Source organism: Oncorhynchus mykiss, chromosome 6, assembly GCF_013265735.2.
Source record: "Oncorhynchus mykiss isolate Arlee chromosome 6, USDA_OmykA_1.1, whole genome shotgun sequence".
Classification (NCBI taxonomy): Eukaryota; Metazoa; Chordata; class Actinopteri; order Salmoniformes; family Salmonidae; genus Oncorhynchus; species Oncorhynchus mykiss.
The window spans coordinates 38,022,579-38,041,868 of NC_048570.1; the positions used below are offsets into that span (position 1 = coordinate 38,022,579).

The 19,290-nt window shown below is 41.7% G+C and overlaps 1 protein-coding gene and 1 non-coding gene across 4 annotated transcripts in view; both read right to left on the reverse strand.

Moving 5' to 3' along the window:
- Positions 1-1,439: 1,439 nt before the first annotated feature.
- The window catches only part of LOC110525897 (netrin receptor UNC5D), a 211,000-nt gene continuing 193,149 nt past the window's right edge, over positions 1,440-19,290 (reverse strand). For all 3 annotated transcript variants that reach the window (XM_021606392.2, XM_021606393.2, XM_021606391.2), the window contains 6 exons: positions 16,390-16,561; positions 12,949-13,176; positions 8,650-8,799; positions 5,849-6,013; positions 5,272-5,450; positions 1,440-4,532 (listed from right to left, as the gene is read on the reverse strand). In XM_021606392.2, coding sequence (XP_021462067.2) covers positions 4,256-4,532; positions 5,272-5,450; positions 5,849-6,013; positions 8,650-8,799; positions 12,949-13,176; positions 16,390-16,561 — 1,171 coding nt within the window. In that variant the 3' untranslated portion in view covers positions 1,440-4,255. The remainder of the gene's footprint in view (positions 4,533-5,271; positions 5,451-5,848; positions 6,014-8,649; positions 8,800-12,948; positions 13,177-16,389; positions 16,562-19,290) is intronic.
- Positions 15,917-15,969, reverse strand: LOC118965104. The gene has a single exon (XR_005052437.1). It is a non-coding gene; the product is annotated as a U7 small nuclear RNA (small nuclear RNA).

The following is a 19,290-nucleotide window of genomic DNA, read 5'->3' on the forward strand; positions in this document are numbered from 1 at the left end:
CCAAGCCATAGCAGGACCTCCACATCCAGCAATGTTTGAGACCAGCCACCGCGACAGCTGATGAAACTGTGGTTTTTCATAACCGATGAATTTTTGCAAACTGTCAGAAACCTTCTCAGGGAAGCTCATCAGCTTGTTCTGCGTCCTCAACAGGGTCTTGACCTGACTGCAGTTTGGCGTCGCAATCGACTTCAGTGGGCAAATGCTAACCTTTGATGGCCACTGGCACACTGGAGAATTGTGCCGTTCACGGATATCTCCCGGTTTCAACTGTACCGAGCAGATGGTAGACAGTGTGTATGGCGTAGTGTGGGTGAGCGGTTTGCTGATGTCAACTTTGTGATCAGAGTGCACCATGGTGGCGGTGGGGTTATGGTATGGGCAGGCATAAGCTACGGACAACGAACACAATTTTATTTTATCTATGGCAATTTGAATCTAAAAAGATACCATGACGAGATCCTGAGGCCCATTGTGGTGCTATTCATCCACCGCCATCACCTCATGTTTCAGCATGATAAAGCACGACGCCATGTCGCAAGGATCTGTATACAATTCCTGAAAGCTGAAAATGTCCCAGTTCTTCCATGGCCTGCAAACACACCAGACATGTCACCCATTGAGCATGTTTGGGATGCTCTGGATCGAAATGTACGTCAGCGTGTTCCAGTTCCTTCCAATATCCAGCAATTTCGCATAGACATTGAACAGGAGTAGGACAACATTCCACAGGCCACAATCAACAGCCTGATCAACTCAACTTTTCCTGTGACCAACAGATGCATATCTGTATTCCCAGTCATGTGAAATCCATAGATTAGGCCCTAATTACTTTATTTTAATTGACTGATTTCCTTATATGAACTGTAACTCAGTAAAATCTTAGAAATTGGTACATGTTGCGATTATATTTTTGTTCAGTGTAGGTATGTTGAAATGGTCTTGAACTTTGTCCCTCTCCTCTCCTGACAGTTTGGGGCATTCAATAGAACTGAGTAGGACCTCACCTTCCTCAGGGGCAGACTTATTCCTATGTGCCCTCCACATGACTCATTAGTACTGTATTCTGCAGTGCAGTCTCTTGTAAGCACAGTAGCTTCCTGTGTGCCCAGGACTGCATGGTATGCAAGAAGTGGCCAGTCAGGGCACTTTTTCTCAGCTGGTATTAAGATAATCAAAATCTAATTGTATGAGCAGCCACAGTGTTCGTTAGAGTTACAGTACAGCCAGAGGATAGCTGGGACCAAGCTAATCATCAAGAGACTTGTGGAAGAAAACAACTTCAGCCATATTATATATAAGCAAGGAGAAATCAAAAGCATGAAAAGGCATGCATGTCAGAGACATGTACTCAAACAAAATTACAGTGATGTAGACCTAGTAAAGTGCATATCATATTGTGTCAACGGTGCACAGTAACCTACTCATACTAAATTTGAGACTTTTCAACTGTACATTTATTTCCAAAAGGCTACATATACATTTGCAAATTCTACTGTACATAAAACATCCAAAATGTCCATAATTATATAGATATAATATACCACAAAGCTGCCCTGGCAATACCAAACATATATGTTTAGCACTAGAAAAGCTCTGCAGCCTAGTAAATGATTTCATCTTAAATACTTTTTTGAACTAATACTTTTTTAAATGTATATTGGTATGGTTTTGTTTTGTTGCTTTTTTTCATCCCCATCTGTACTTTACAACATTCACCATTTACAGTAGTTAAACAAGGCACAAGAATAGTGACATGAAGCCCAAGGCCATGCGTGATGTAAAAAGGAGCATCGTAACCTCTAGCTCTGGTACACGGGGTTAGTGTTGCATGATAACGCTGAGCCAGCTAATACCCTGGACCAGAGCTAGGTAACATCCATCCGTGATGTAAATCAGGGTGGAGATCTAGTTACCAGGGTTGTGTCCTAATTGGCACCCTTTTCACTATATACTGCACTACTTTTCACCAGGGCCCATAAGGCTCTAGTCAAAAGCAGTACACACTATAGGGAATAAATTACCATTTGGGACACATCCCAGCTCAGGGGACAGTAAATCAGGGGTCCAACAGTAAACTCTTCAGCCAGTGACACAGCAATACTCTAACACAAAGCATAAGTATACAGAGAGTGTGTGTGTGTGTGTGTGTGTGTGTGTGTGTGTGTGTGTTCATGGTTCAAAGCTCAGTGGCCCCACTTAACATTTACAAACTTAACTTCAACATTTAATAAGATGGACATGACTCAGCATTGCTGCATTAAATAAAATAGTTACAATTCTGTTTGGTTGTTAAGATGTATTGTATTTTACAGACAAATGCTCTTAATGCAACATCAGCCACTGTTTAGCATTACAACAGCACACTTGCTTCCATTTTTTGTACCACTCTTGCTCACATTAGTACAGGGGAGGAGAATTCAACAACTAACAATTAAAAAACAATCATATTCAAAATGTAAAGCTCACTCACTAATCTGTTCTATAGCCAGCTGGGTTGTATAACGATTAACATTCGATTGATCACTAGAGTATAGCCAATCTGAATAGCAATGTAGGTTTCACGTACAACGTAACTTCAGCTCTTATGTAATCCTTCATGATGAGAGCGACAAAACTGGTACATGAATCCGGTCATGTAGCATAAACACTCTTCAGCTCAACACTGTATGTTTTGTGTCCCAAATGGAACTCTATTTCCTTTAAAGTGCACTATTCAAAAGTAGCGCACTATTGGGAATAGGGTATCATTTGGGACGCATACTGTTGTATATGAAATTGCATATAACAAACTATGTGCCAACAGTGTTTTAGGTACAGTAGTTCAGAGGAGACTGCAACATGTGTACAATCAACAAGTTGAGCGTCTTTTGTAAAATGAGCAACATTTTCAAAAACTATTCAGATAATTTCAAATCCGTGTTATTATGATCATAATACTATAGCAATGAAAGCAGTGAGTAACTACAAAGGGACATGATCCAAACCTGTAGATGAGAAATCACACTGAACACATACAACAGAAATATGCATAATAACAATGACTTTAAAGTATACATCCGCCCTTTGAATTACTGTTTCATTCTTTCATTTTTGTTTTAGCTGGATGTCTTTTCTAAACATGTTCAAAACAGTGCCTATTGTTCAGACCAGTAATTCATAATCCCCTGCTTTCCTATGACATTTAAGGTGCGTCCCAAATGGCACCATATTCCCTACATAGTGCACTACTTTTGTTCAGAGCCCTATGGGCTCCCCTTACTTGTACAGTACAACAGGATGTTAAACATGCATGCTTAATGTACCAGAAGGGCTTCCATACCATAACACATTCTATCCACATTGATGTCCTGTGAAGTGCTGTGCCTCTGCTGGGAGGCTTGTGTGTGGTGGATAGCTATGCAGCTCTTTGACAGGTGTCAATGGTTGAAAGTGGGTGATAAGATGCAGTGTTACACATGGCACAGGGCCAGGAAATGATGTCTTACAACTCCTCCAGCTTTCTCCTTCTCCCCCTGGGTGGCCAAACCACAACTCGTGCGCACACACACAAACACATACACACACACAATAGCCTGACACAAAGACATTTCATCATCGTCAGGGGTTTTGCCATTACAGTAAAAATCATGTTATTAAAATCTGTACCTTTCACGTTTTTCAGAGTGGTTTCTCCCATTTGATACATTATTTGGAATTGATGACCTAGTATTCAAATAGGAACGAATACAATACCAAGAGATGTCTTACGGTAAATGGGTGTGATATTGGTTCCTTCCCAAATAGAAGACCCTATTACCTATTTAGTGCACTACTTTTCACCAGCGTCCATAGGGCTCTGGCCAGAAGTACTGCACTACATCGGAAATGGGCTTCCATTTGGACACTGAGGATAGTTTCAACCTCTCGGGATGATTGAAGAGCTGTTCCACTCTCTGAAGAGCATTGGTTGGTCCCAACAACAGAATAAGAAAACAAGGGCAACAGAAACTCAATTGAGGGGCAGCCTGACTTAAGAATGGATTGACTAAGAGGAAAATAATGGAGGGAATGGAACACAGAAAGGCAAAACAGATTTACAGTACATCCTCAGAAAAGGGTGGATACAGTATGCACACAGCAATGACAGATTTGATATTTTTTCAGTGGTCATTGTTGTCGGTCATGTTGTTTTGCACTGTGAACAACAATCTCCATCTTATGCATTACGCTTCTGTTGTTGGGATCTATGTAGAGGAAGAATTCCTCTCATAAATCAGCCAGTATACTCTTGGACTGAGTTAGCAGTCTCATGATTGGTGAGTTCACCCATTCCACACACTGGGTTGCCTGGGCTTCCTGTTCCTAAATTATGTACTAAGTCTGATTCAGGGTCCTGGCTCTTTGCTGCAGCACTTTTGGAGTGGATCTTGCCAATTTCCTCCAGAGCGCTTGCCAGAGAGTCCAGGTCACCAGTGTCTTGGTGTCGTGCCTCCCACAGGCTCAGTATGACCGCAGAGGGGCTCTGTTGCTTAAGAAAATATGACAGGTTTCTGTAGGGAGAAAGGGGGGGAAACACTTTTGGTAGACAAAGTGGTCACAGCACACTTAGCAAAGTGAACAACACTGTTGTTTATAGATTTGTGTCTCCTATGAGATACAACTCTGTGTTTCAGCACAGCACTGTTTCCACATCTCAACAGGGAGGGACTGACATGCAATGCTAGTAAGTGTGTATCTGAGAAATGACATACTAGACATGATAAGAGATTTCTTGAAATATCAAAGTTAGTAAACTAGTCAACATTTGAGGGGGGAAAAGTCCATGTCACGTTAGGACTGAATATGTACTGTAGGCCTATGATAAACACTCTGTAGGCCTATTGCGTCGTTTGGGGTAACAACTTGCAATGTCTGTATTACAGTAAGCCATTAGATCCAGTGGAGGGCAGTATTTCACTATAAAACATGGGTTTACCCGTCCCTGCCAAAAGCATCACCCTCTGTGAATGCAGTCATTTCTGTGCCATCAGACTCAATTAAAATCAGCTTAACATGATAAGATATAATATGAGGACAGCTGATTGGGCTCATTTGGAAGCCCAAAAGTCTCAAATACCTTCTGCTGTTTGTTCAAGTAATCATTGAAACATTCAGTGAGACATGATAGACAGTTGGGCTACATCTCAAATTGCACCCTACTCCCTATTTAGTACCATGGGGCCCTGGTCAAAAGTAGTGCACTACATTGGGAATAGGGGGGTATTTGGGATCACATCCTTGGACACTCACCTTTCTAGATTGAGTTTCTGGGCTAAGAGCTGCCAGTCCTTGCCCTTGGCATTGGCAGTGTCAAAGGTGGCACATATCCTCTGGCGGATGGAGAGGGGGATTTTGAAGGCCTTGGGCCCTGCCTGTGAGGTGACGGTGCAGTCCGTCTGGGTAAAAAATGGGACTGACTCCTTCTTGCTCTACAAGGGAAAAACAGAGCCAAAACACAATGTCACAGGAGTCAAGTATAATTAAAAAACTATTTTATTTAACAAAAAGGCTGTTAGGATACACAGGGCCATCAATAAGTCAGCTCTCATTGATAGCGTCTAGCTACCCTCGGTTTTAAAAAGAAGCATAGGGTGCATCCCAAATGGCAACCTATTCCCTATATATTTCACTACTTTTGACCAGAGCCCTATGGGCCTTGGTCAAAAGTAGTACACCACAGGGAATAGGGAGAGACAACCACTGCAGACTCCTGAGAACAGGATGTTCTGCTAGTGACAGCAGAGGACACTGACTTCACTAAGGTTAAATAAAGGTTGTGTGGATTGTGGAAGTAAAATGTCATCCATACACGGAGAGCCAGGCTCACCTCCGCCACGGACGTATAGACCTGCAGAATCTGCTCATGACCTTTGACCTGGCGCACGCTGATCTTGCAGGAGAGCTGGGTGGTGGTGGGGCTGTTTCTCTCCAGGGAGAAGGCACAGTGCAGGGGCTTCTGATTGCTGCACCACACTTGGGAAAATGAGAATTCCTGCAGCCAGGCACACAAAGAGAGAATTATGTATGGAAGTAATAAGCATTTGTACTGGGGGGGTTCAATTCCCACTTAATTCTGATAATGGATGTCGGATCGCGGGCTAAATATTACACACAATGTCCGAGACCGAGGGAATGACGAACGGGAAAATTTTTGCCTTTGATGTTTAATACATTTCTGCAGTGGGCACCTCTCTGTAGGGAAATCCTTGACCTCCTGCACGCTTCCATCTTCCATCTCTGCATAATAAAGTCACCAGTAAACGAGTCACAGTGATGAGCTGCCTCCGAAATGGCACCTTATCCCCTATATAGTGCACTACTTATCATCTACAGGATGGGTGTCCCTTGTTGCTAACGTGCACTAATGTGACTAGAATGACGTTGTATACAACAGCCAACTTTCCGGGATATAGATATGTATTATATGGGCAGAAAGCTTAAATTCTTGTTACTCTAACTGCAGTGTCCAATTAACAGTAGCTGTTACAGTGGAAAAATACCATGTTATTGTTTGAGGAGAGTGCACAACAACAACAAAAAACTTTATCACGGCAACTGGTTTGATACATTCACCTCTGAAGGTAAAGCATGTGCTTACATTCAGTAATCTTGCTCTGAGTTGTCATCCTGAGGGTCCCAGAGATAAAATGTAGCATAGTTTTGTTTGATAAAATCAATTTTTATGTTCAAATGTAGGAACTGGGGTCTACAGTTTGACCCCACTGCTGTCTCTGGCTCCACACCCACCCCGCCTGGCCATCTAGATGTGTGAAAGTTAGTGTATAAGCTAATGATCCACCATGTATGACATTCCTGGGAGTGTGTAAACTGAAAATGTTTATTACCATAGCATTTTTGTATGTTCTCTATAGTTATGTACTTGAAAATATATCAATTGACCAAACTCCTGGCAGACTTGATACAAAATATTGTGCAGTAATGTAATTCTTCACTGGATCAGCCTGAAACTTTGCAAACACACTGCTGCCATCTGGTGGTCAAAATCTAAATTACACCTAGACTCCAATCAATGTATGGCCTTTCTCTTGCATTTCAAAGATGATGAAAAAATATATATTTTACCAGATCTAATGTGCTATATTATCCTACATTTATTTCACATTTGCACAAATGGTATCAATAATATGCATATCATTGCTTCAGGTCCTGAGCTACAGGCAGTTTGACTTGTGTGTCATTTTAGGTGAAAATTGAAAAAAAAAGAGTATGATCCCACTGGTCAAAAGTAGTGCACTAAATAGGGAACAGGGTGCCATTTGATACGTAACCATGGCAATAGGGACACTAGCTAACTGTACAGTTAAAAAAAAAACAGCCTAGTGTGCCTAAAGAGAACTTAACCCCTTAGCTTTGATCATCTGATCCTCCCCGATGTGGGATGGATGTGTCAGATAATGGTGCACAGGGGAATGATGGAAGTGGAGAGGCCAGGTACTCTAGCAGTAAAATAAAAAATAAAAAGCTAACTTGATGTATGGTCCAGGCAAGAGCCATTACTCTCCAACTGCCCTTTGAAAGGGGGAGGTTCATAGAGGCAGTCTCCTTCCAAAGATCATCATAAATAAGCCAAGACGAGGTGTCTGTCTGACGGTCTGTGTGAGACACGCTACCCTACTTCCTCACCTCTCACAGATGTATGGGGAATGCAGTGTGCACACACAGTTACCAATAAAGGTAAACAACCTCCTGTAAAAATGGCAGTCTGGTTGTAACCAAACATTTTGTTAACCATCAATTAATAACACACAACTTTCTATCAGTGGTGTAAAGTACTTTAAAAAATACTTTAAAGTACTAATTCAGTAGTTTTTGGGGGTATCTGGTCTTTATTATTTATATTTTTGACAACTGTTACTTTTACTTCACTACATTTTCCCTGACACCCAAAAGTACTCATTACATGTTGAATGCCTCTGATCTGGTAGACTCACTAAACACAAATGCACCGTATGTACATTTTGTGTGTTGGAGTGTATCCCTGGCTATCCATATATTTTTAAAACAATAAAATGGTGCCATCTGCTTTGCTTAATATAAGGAATTTTAAATAATGTATACTTTTACTCTTATTTTAGAAATTACATTTACTTTTGATACTTAAGTATATTTAGAACCAAATACTTTTACTCTAGTAGTATTTTACTGGGTGGCTTTCACTTTTACTTGAATAACTTTCTATTTAAGGTATCTATACTTGTACTCAAGTATAACAATTGGGTACTTTTTCCACCACTGCTTTCTATGCTAAGATTTGCAGTTTCTGAAAATCTTTAGTGCTCAACACTTTAGGGTAAGGCAGAACAAGATAATGTCCCTATCTGGAAGTACCAAACAGTCTACATTTGTACGCCAAGACTGCTTTAACAATACCTGACATCTGGTAAAGAGTTTGAAGTTCCAGTTTCAACAGTTTCTGAAATGATTCAGTGCGAAACGCTTTAGGGTAAGGCAGAAGTCGATAATGTCTTACAGTGTCTAGTACTGATTAGACTGACACAATTCTTCCTGAAACTTACAACTGACACAAGTCCTGCTGAGACAGAGACTGTCATAACATGTACATCATAACGTCTACATCTCTAAGTAGTTAAAGTCTAAAACAGTTACCTGACACGTAGTAAAGGGTTTGATGCTCCATAGAAATTGTGGGACATCCTGGATGTAGACCTGGAGGCTGAAGGTGTTCCCTCTGAAAGGCAGCATCTTAGGTTCCTCCAGGAGCTGTCCTCCTCTACTGGTCTCTGTGGCCACCACTCCCTGGAGGGAGTGAGGGACCGGAGAGTCAGTCGGCCAGTTCTCTTTATCACCACAGTTCACTTCTGCTTCCAACCACAAATCCTCACAAAACCTGATCATTTTCGAAATTACATGAAATACTAAAAAACAATTCTCATTAGTAGCAAGCTATATTAAATATGGAACCACAATACAAGATTGAAGTCTCAATTTAATGCATTAGATGAGCATGTATCGGCTAACATCCATCCCCAAAATTGTATTTGAAATGATGAAAGTGCCTTTTGATTTGAGGCTGTAAGGTATTCATCTGTCACCATTGTTCTGCTCCTGTGGGGCGTTTAATGTATGAGCGGTCTATTCTCAGACATCTCAATGCCAAAGAGAAGCGACAAAAGAAACAGAGGGATGACTAACACCATGCCATGCTGACTGCTTGTGACTGTTTGTTTGCATTTGTGTTAGGGCTGTGACGGTCATGGAATTTTGGATGACGGTAATTGGCCAGCCAAATGACTGCGGTCTCCGTAATAGAAAATAAATATATATACACAGTGAATTCTGAAAGTATTCAGACCCCTCGACTTTTGCTACATTTTGTTATGTTACAGCCTTATTCTAAAATTGTACAAATATTTCTTTCACCTCATCAATCTACACTCAAAATCCCATAATGACAAAGCAAAAACAGGTTTTTAGACATTTTGCAAAAAACAGAAATACCTTATTTACATAAGTATTCAGACCCTTTGATATGAAACTCGAAATTGAGCTCAGGTGCATCCTGTTTCCATTGATCATCCTTGTGATGTTTCTACAACTTGATTGGAGTCCACCTGTGGTGAATTCAATTGATTGGACATTATTTGGAAAGGCACACACCTGTCTATGTAAGATCCCACAGTTGATGGTGAATGTCAGAGCAAAAACTATGCCATGAGGTTGAAGGAATTGTCAGAGAGCTCTGAGACAGGATAGTGCAGAGTCACAGATCTGGGCATGGGTACCAAAACATTTCTGCAGCATTGAAGGTCCCCAAGAACACAGTGGCCTCCATCATTCTTAAATGGAAGAAGTTTGGAGATCTGGCCACTCGGCCAAACTGAGCGATCTGGGGAGAAGGGCCTTGGTCAGGGAGGTGACCAAGAACCTGATGGTCACTCTGACAGAGCTGAGATGAGAGAACCTACCAGAAGGACAACCATCTCTGCAGCACTCCACCAATCAGGACTTTATGGTGGAGTGGCCAGACGGAATCCACACCTCAGTAAAAGGCGCATGACAGCCCGCTTGGAGTTTGCCAAAAGGCACCTAAAGGACTCAGACCATGAGAAACAAGATTCTCTGGTCTGATGAAACCAAGATTTAACTCGTCACGGTTAAGCATGGTGGTGGAAGCATTATGCTGTGGGGATGTTTTTCAGCAGCAGGGACTGGGAGACTAGCCAGGATCGAGGCAAAATGAATGGAGCAAAGTACAGGGTGATCCTTGACGAAACCCTGATCCAGAGCACTCAGGACCTCAGACCCTAAGCACACAGCCAACACAACGCAGGAGTGGCTTCGGGACAAGTCTCTGAATGTCCTTGAGTGGCCCAGCCAGAGCCCAGACTTGAACCCAATCCAACATCTCTGGAGAGACCTGAAAAAGTGCAGCAACACTCCCCAGCCATCCTGACAGAGCTTGAGAGGATCTGCAGAGAAGAATGGGAGAAACTCCCCAAATACAGGTGTGCCAAGCTTGCAGCATCATACCCAAGAAGACTCGAGGCTGTAATCGCTGCCAAATATGCTTCAACAAAGTACTGAGTAAAGGGTCTGAGTACTTATGTAAATGTGATAAAGTTGTTTTTTTTTCTTTGCAAAAATTTCAAAAAGCCTGTTTTTGCTTTGTCATTATTGGGTATTGTGTGTAGATTGATGAGGAAGAAAAAAAAGAATTGAATCAATTTTAGAATAAGGCTGTAACGTCACAAAATGTGGAAAAAGTCAAGGGGTCTGAATACTTTCTGAATGCACTGGATAGGGAGACACACATTTTCTCCTTTCCTCCGCTCCTGACTGCATGTGCTGCCATAGAAATAGAATCAATAGAACGGGTATCCCCATTCAAGTCAATGATGGCATAAAGGGTGGACTGGCTGCCATTGCGAGTGTACCCATACAGAGAGGAAGAGGCGAAACGAGACGTTTTACTCCGTTCAAAATCTGTCCACAAAAATAAGTAAGTATTTTTTTGTGTTGAGGCCAATGAGTGTCGAATTTGGTCAACAGAAAAATTATTATTTGCTACGTGAGGCTTATTTGATCGAATAGAAGTTATGTTGTTACGAATGCATTGATATACATGGCATATCGGCAACTTACCCAAAAACAACTTTATATCGGAATTGTGCCTGCTGTCATGACATAGATAGAGGACTCATCATGGATATAACTCATTTTAGCATGGATTTTACAATTGAGGGCTTCCACAATTGTAAAGAGTTGGGACTTGTGAGCTAAGAGCCAATGAGCTGGGAGAAAACAACCAATGAAGAACAAGAAAATGGACTAATTTAAAATGGAGATAGCCTCAATGGCGCTGTCCATGCTGTCACAGACACTATAATGACACAGACAAGCATTTCACTACACTCACAATAACATCTACTAACCATGTGTATGTGACCAATATAATTAGATTTTATTTGATTCAAAGATTAGTCCTCTATTTATCTTGGCCTGTTCTTCATACTTCTTCATACTTCTTATCTGTGCTCTCATTTGCTAGAATGGTCCCACCTGATCTCACCTCTCACGTCTTTGAGGACATGTATTTCCATTGTTAGAGCGGTCACTTGACTATCTTGTCAATCTAATAGAACATCTTTGACCCATAGGAGCAAAGCAGGAAGCACAGTACAAGCAGGAAGCAAAAGCAGGAAGTGTACCCATCAATATGTGCTGTGATTTGTTGATTCAACTCAACTGACGTTACAAAAAAATACATTCCATTACATGAGCCACATCAGTTATCATTTGAATTTAACATTTAATCCTATCCGATCAGATAACCTGATCTGCAGGACGAAAGTTTTCTATTAAAATCAAATTTAAAATCCATAAAATAATTTTTAGGATACATCATGGCCATTTTCTTTGACCTTTTGAGAAATGACACCCTTTCAATGCTACATTTCCTCTTCCCCTGCATTAATATCAGCATTGCTTGAGCAAATGGTATTCCTCTGTAATTCTGTAATCTGTATTCCCCATGCAGACTAGGTTGTGTGCTAGCCCCATCCTCATATTTTATGGCAACTGAAGCCAGAGTAAGAGCTACATTTGGGTACATTTTGCACTGAAATGACATCCTTAATATTATTATCAGGAGCATCCTGTTGATCTAAATCTAGGATATGACCGGTGATTGACTCTGTCCGTCTATAGCCAGAACTTGAACAACATGAAGCAGAGTGAGTGTGATTGTAGCCGACAGAGACCCAGAGGACAGAGGGGGCTGGCATCTGCTCGGCAGGCTGCGCTGGGGACGGATTCATAAACCAAATCCAAAAAGCATTTTAAACCCAGCTGTCAGTGACTTCTGGTAAATCACAGGAACACAAGCAGGGGCTGAGTCACTCCTGAGGCCTATTCTGTTCTGATCACTTCTGTTCTGCTTTATGTCTCTTGGGTGAACTGAGGCAGTTGATTTCCCTGATGCTAGATGATGAGATATCAATACAGACATTCACATGCTTTATTGAATTATATGACCGAATGATTGGAAGGCTAACCCGTAAATATCCATGTTTGTGAGGGACTTGATTCTCTTCTATCATCTGCCGCCTAAGCACTGCCATCAATACTGCGATTCAGATGATTGCCCAAGAGCAAACTGCAATCAATGAAAAGAATGAACCAAGCAAAGGAAAACAACGTGTGCGTATGCATTATGCAACCACCAGGAAATACACCTATTATTCAACAGTATTTCTTATATTCCACTGCTGACAAACAGGCATTGCATGACAAAAATGGATGAGAATGACCTAATCTCAAATTGACCCCTAATAGCTCTACCTTGGAAGATCCCCATATTGCTTATACCAATCAAATCCTCTCAGATCTCCACAAATGCATAGGGCATATGGGTCGATTTATGGTGCAGAGCCCCTTCCTGTTTACCTGAAAGGCGTATGGCGTGTCGTCCACACAGTACACTCGGAGGCTGTAGTGCATGGGTGTGGCCCCCATGCTGCCAAACACTGCTAGCTTCAGCCTCTTCACGGCTGCCTGAGTGAGTGGTTCACCAACCAGGGCGTAGGAGCCAGGCTGGTCCAGCAGCAGGTGGCAGCTACTGGAGTCCATCAGGCAGTAACAGAATGTTGACTCATCCTCTACTGACATCACTTCCTGTGACAGGGAACACAGAACACAGGCCGGTTGGCAACAGAGGATGATAAGACAATTGCATGAAGCATCATTACATTTGATTACATTGAGAAGAAATACTATAATTATGCAATTGTGCTATGTGCGGATGTGTATTTGTTCAGCATCTTTTATAGTGTTGTGTCATCATGGGAGCATTTAAATGTTTGGTTCAATGAATATAATTGAAGTGCTTTTTTAAACGGGTTTCCGAGGTAGATGAGATGGTAGCATCTCAGAACACAGATCAGTCATCATGAACAACAGCAGTAGTTGGGAAATCCCTTTTATTATTTTAAACTACAATGATGGAATCAGTCGTTTTTATCATCCCAGCCAGCTACCATAATTATATCCCACATTATCTCCCTCTAAAACAGCTGTGTTCACTTCAAATAAAATAAAAAAACAGCGAGAAAATTGGAGACATACAAAGCTATATCATTTACACAAATGAGAAGTAATGAAGGGCCAAGGAAGGCGGGATGGTTAGTAGCTACCAATTTCGCTGTCTCTTGTTATTGTGTGTTGAACCTTTGGTCGCAGAGTCGGTTAATGAGATGCAAGGCTTAGCTACAGTATGTCAATTACACACCTGTACCATCCTCAGCTAGAATGACCTCCAGGGAGTCTGCAGGGTATGAAATCTGCAGCGGTGCATGTTGTATATCCAAGAGAGATTATAGACTTTGTCCCAAATGGCACCATAGGGCTCTGGTCAAAAGTAGTGCACTATATGTGAATAGCTATTTGGGATATACCCATAGAAAAGGGCAAGAGACAAAAATGGTGTATAAGAATGGTGGGGTCAGGAGGCAGCCCGTAATTGAGACAAAGATCCCTGCCACCCATTCCCATTGTTTCCTTGCCTGGGGTAAGCAAGCCAGTGATACATGCAAGGACTGCTACAACCTCTTGTATAGTTAATTGCCTTACATAGGGCACACAGCCCACTTCCATTGGTTGTAACAGCATTATATAGGACAGAGTGGGTGCAGGAGCAAATCCAGAGGCTGCTAATATTCTAAATAACAACCCTGTTTTAATCACCGACACCACATAGCATAACAGCCTGGGGCAGAACTACAATATTGAATATTCTGACCCCCTGTTCAGTCTGCCAAAACGTGGTCAGATGTACAATTATATTACTGCCTGCCTGGAAATGCTCTTAATTATTTTATTTTACACTTGTTTTGTTCAAAAACACATTTTCATGAACAAATAATTCTAAGTGAGGGAGGGCATTGCCTACAGAGCCTCTGGGTTGTGTATTACCTCTTGGGAATGTACAATAAGTTATAGATTGTAGAAAGCTATTTTTTAGACAACAAAATAATATTAGACATTCCTAAGGCAAACAGTACACACTGGGAAAAAAAAACAAGAATGCTGAAATATCTCAACTAAGCCTACTACTAGCAACTTTGCATGAGAAGAAACAAACACTATGGCTTTAGGGTGTAGGCCATAAGTATCTCAACAACGGTGTTGAGAAATACAAAAGGTAACAAACCAAGGTCTAACAATTACTGAAAAAGCCAGTGAGTGGCAGGTAGGCTGATTCACGTGTCTGTTTAGTGAACATGTCCTGAGAAGTGGGAGGTGTTTAGAAAGCAGGGCAGGCAGTGGCATCACAAATGGCACCCTATTCCCTATATAGTGCACTACTTTGACCAGGGCCCATAGTTAAAAATAGTGCACTACATAGGGAAAAGGGTGCCATTTGGGACATATTCGGCGAGTCCAGGTCAGATGGGAGGCCATTTCCATGACTCTTCCCCTGATTGCCTCACGTCCACACCCATTTCAGTGTGTCCATCCAGAATCCACCAATCGATACTTCCGATGTCTAACGGGCCCTTTTGCCCTGTCGTTACCCCGTCTGACTGACACAAGCAATGTGTTTTCTCTGCTATTACATGCTGTAATTGTTTTGTTTTTTCTTCAGAGCTCTCAACGTTATTCCCCTCAGGCAGGCTGTTGTTCCCCTCAAGCAGGCTGTTGAATCCACAGTGACCGTAAGCCTTTGTGTGAGTCACAAATGGCACCCTATTCCCTATTAAAGTGCAGTACTTTTGACCAGATTCCCTATGGGCCCTGGTCAAAAGTAGTGCACTACGTAGGAATTGAGTGCAGTTTGGGACGCATCCTTTAGCAATGCCCTGCTCCACACCCTATGCTCTCAATAGCCTTTTCACACTTTAGACACACACATCTCAACAGGTACATCACAAAAAGGCTCGCTGGAACATTGTCCCTCCCAAAAGAGAGATACAGAGGTCAGGAAATTAAAAGAGCTGATGGAACAAACTGTGTTGAGGTGTCAAGGGAAAATACAACCTCTATCTGGGAATATCTTTGACCAGTTAAAAACACACTGCCCCCAGGGTTATAGAAGAAAAAATAAACAATAACATAGGGCCTGCCCATATGAAAAAATATCAGACTTTACTGTAGTATTCACTGTTGTGTCTGAAGTGTGAAAAGGCTATTGAGGGCAAAGGGTGCGGAGCAAGGCATTGCTCAAGGATGCATCCCAAATGGCACTCAATTCATACATATGGGCCCTGGTCAAAAGTAGTGCACTTTTTAGGGAATAGTATTCTGTAGTATTTACTGTACAGTACACTACAGTCTGCAAAAACACTAGTGTTTTTGGGGACATTACTGTAGTATTTCCCCAAACAGTTTTTGTTTTATTTTCTTTGACTTAAAACCGGGGGGCTTTCTCCTAGAGGAAACCTACTGGAGAAATACTAAAAGAGCACATTTTCAGGTAGTTCAGTTTCTGATCTTTCTATAACCTGTAGGAAACACAATATATGGTCTATACTTGGCAAGTTGGTTTCTCATTTAAAGATGGCACAAATTGCAGTATGGGGGAGGGGGATGGGCAGGGTATATGCAAATGAAATACAGAAGTATTTACTATAGTAAAAAAATGTTTTGCATACATTTCTGTATTATTTAATGGTGTTTTTTGTCGATAATACTAGTATTTACTATAGTATTCTACAGTATACCACACAATTATATACTAAGTACTACACATGATCGAGGTAGTATTCTCTAGTAAACTGTAGTATTTTCTTATGTGGATGGACTCGGTCCTGGACTAAAAAATGCAATCTGTGTCTGAGTAACTGGCCCAGAGAGCACAGAGTTGTTTATGGTTAAAGGGGCTTCTCTTACCTCCCAACTGTTGTCCTGTGTTTTCCTCTTCAGTTGGATGTTCCAGTTCTCAGTGTCAACCTCTGCACAGTGAGCTATCGTCATAGCAACAGGACTGGAGAGGTCTAGGCCTAGAGGACCATAGGTGACCTCTGGTCCTAGTAGGATCTCACAGCCTTCCTCCGTCTGGAAACTGAAAAACACTAATTGTCGTTGGTTGATTCTGAAAAGACGCTATTCAACTAACTGTAACTACAGGTATAATGTATTTGATAAAATGTGGTCAAATATTTAATGGAGGGGGGGCCTTCCGGGTCTAAGGCACTGGGTTCGAGCTCAGGCTCTGCCGCAGCCGGCCGCGACCGGGAGGCTCATGGGGCGACGCACAATTGGCCCAGCGTCGTCTGGGTTAGGGAGGGTTTGGCCGGCAGGGATATCCTTGTCTCATGTGTACGGTGTTTCCTCCGACACATAGGTGCGGCTGGCTTCCGGGTTGGATGTGCGTTGTGTCAAGAAGCAGTGTGGCTTGGTTGGGTTGTGTTTCGGAGGACGCATGGCTCTCGACCTTCGCCTCTCCCAATTCCGTATGGGAGTTGTAGCGACGAGACAAGACAGTAATTACTACCAATTGGAAACCATGAAATTGGGGAGAAAAAGGGGTAAAATAATACAAATTTAAACATAAAAAAATATATATATTTAATGGGTTTGCAAATTCAAGGTATTACTAAACGAACATCGTTTAGTAGTACATCGTTATAAGACTAAAAACAACTGAAATGCTAATTCTACATAATCGACTTAAGACATTAATCTATTCCCCATGCAAATCAGGGACATCATTTTAGATCATGTATGTTAAGGGCTTGAGTGTGGACCAATAATAGTCTTAAAGGGATCTGTGTGCCGGTCGGTCGCTGATGAATTTGCATATTCATCAGCCTTGTGTTTATCATCTTGCAGTCATTATCTTTCCATCGCTCCTTGTGGTGGTGCTGCATGAAATCAAAGCAATTAATGAAGGAAAACGAATGAGGGTGGTGGACAGTCATGCAAATTCACAAACAGCATAAAGACACAGAGAGCAGCCTGCAGGTGTTTGGTTCCCGGATTCCCTGCTAGAGACAGAGTCATAAAGTCAGAATATGATTTACCTTAAAAATGGATGGCATATTCATTAAAAAAGGGCTGACAATAAATAGCATCTTCAGGTTGTGTTGCCAGGGGGGGTAGGAAGGGTAGGCGGTGGTTTGAAAAGGCCAAGGAAGATCAAGGCAGTGCAGCGAAACGCCTTCGCAAAGCTCTCTAAGCTCATATCAGTCATCAAAGATCTGAGAACTGTGAATTGTCAAGATTTCCTCCACTGAATAAAAACTGATTTAGGCTATATCCAGATCCTTGAGTGATTGAGCGAGTGAGTGAGGTGGAAAGTTCATCCGCGTCAAAATGCAGTGTGACTTTAAACAAATAACCCAAGGCATAAACAATGACAGAAATAATATTGTGGCAGATGAAAACGTAATTATTTCAGTAAGATTGCCACATACAGTACCAGTCAAACGTTTGGACACGCCTACTCATGCAAGGGTTTTTCTTTATTTGTACTATTTTCTACATTGTAGAATAATAGCAAAGACATCAAAACTATGAAATGACACATATGGAATCATGTAGTAACCAAAAAAATGAATAGTGATTAATCAAAATATATTTTATATTTTTCAAAGTAGCCACCTATTACAGTACCTTGATGACAGCTTTGGAGGTGTTTCCAAAGCTGTCCTTGATGACACAGTAGGCGTGTCCAAACTTTTGACTGGTAATGTGCTCTAGTGTGGATTGCCCAACAATGGTTAAGATCTTTCATGATTCACTTCTCACAGTCAATGTACACTGTACAATACAGACACCTTTCAGACTTCCCAAACATTTTCAACATCTGAACCAGTCAGTATATCTATTGATAAAACATAATATATATGTTTCATTTCATTGACTTGCAGTTACATGATTGTGAATACGCTAGTAAAATACACTAATAAATAGCAATAAAATATGTGATTGCATATTCAGTGCTGATGATGACTATTTCTATTTATATAATCTTCACCTCACACAGTTAACCTGTACCTGTTTTATACAGATGAGAGCTCACTGCTCACGTCAATCACCGTGCTGTTTTAATAGTAGCCCTGGCTGGTTTTTGAATGGTCCAGCGAGAGTTCTGACGATCCTTTAGTCAACAACGAAGAGCCTGATCACACATTCAACGGCAAGAGTAGCTAAGCAAGGAACAGATTAGCTGGACTTTAAGTAGCTGCCTACCACTTATTACTGAGAGGAGTCTAGAAGCAGCAGCACCTAAAAGAAGAAGTGCCTCTGGCTCTTATCCTGGCTGAGTCCGAAGTGGTACCCGCTTCTGTTTATAGTGCACTACTTTTGACCAGGGCCCATAAGGCTCTGGTCAAAAGTCGTTTGCTATATAGGGAATGGGGTGCCATTTGGGACGGACCCCTCTCTTTTTCAATTCCACTTGTCATCATCATGAAGGGTCCTGTACCAACGTACGGCTTGGCTTCCTCCCTGGCCCTAGATGAGGTACATTACTCAAAGTGACTGATGACTCACTCTTCAGGGACTGGGGAGCCATTCAAAGTGGCCTATTGGGCCACGACGCCACAGAGAGAGCGGAGGCAGCGTGGGGCTTAATAAATGCACACATTAACATGCTCCATTAGCTTCACCTTTATTTGCTTGTACTCTCGTACCTGCCTGTCCAACTGGGTTTTTGTCCATTTTTTAAGGCGACACATGTTATGGGCAGAGAATGGGGACATTCATCACATTGGTACCGAAGAGTGAAAGCTGTACGTTATGGACTACAATTGGCTGCACATACCAAGCTATGATTTAATGTTTCAT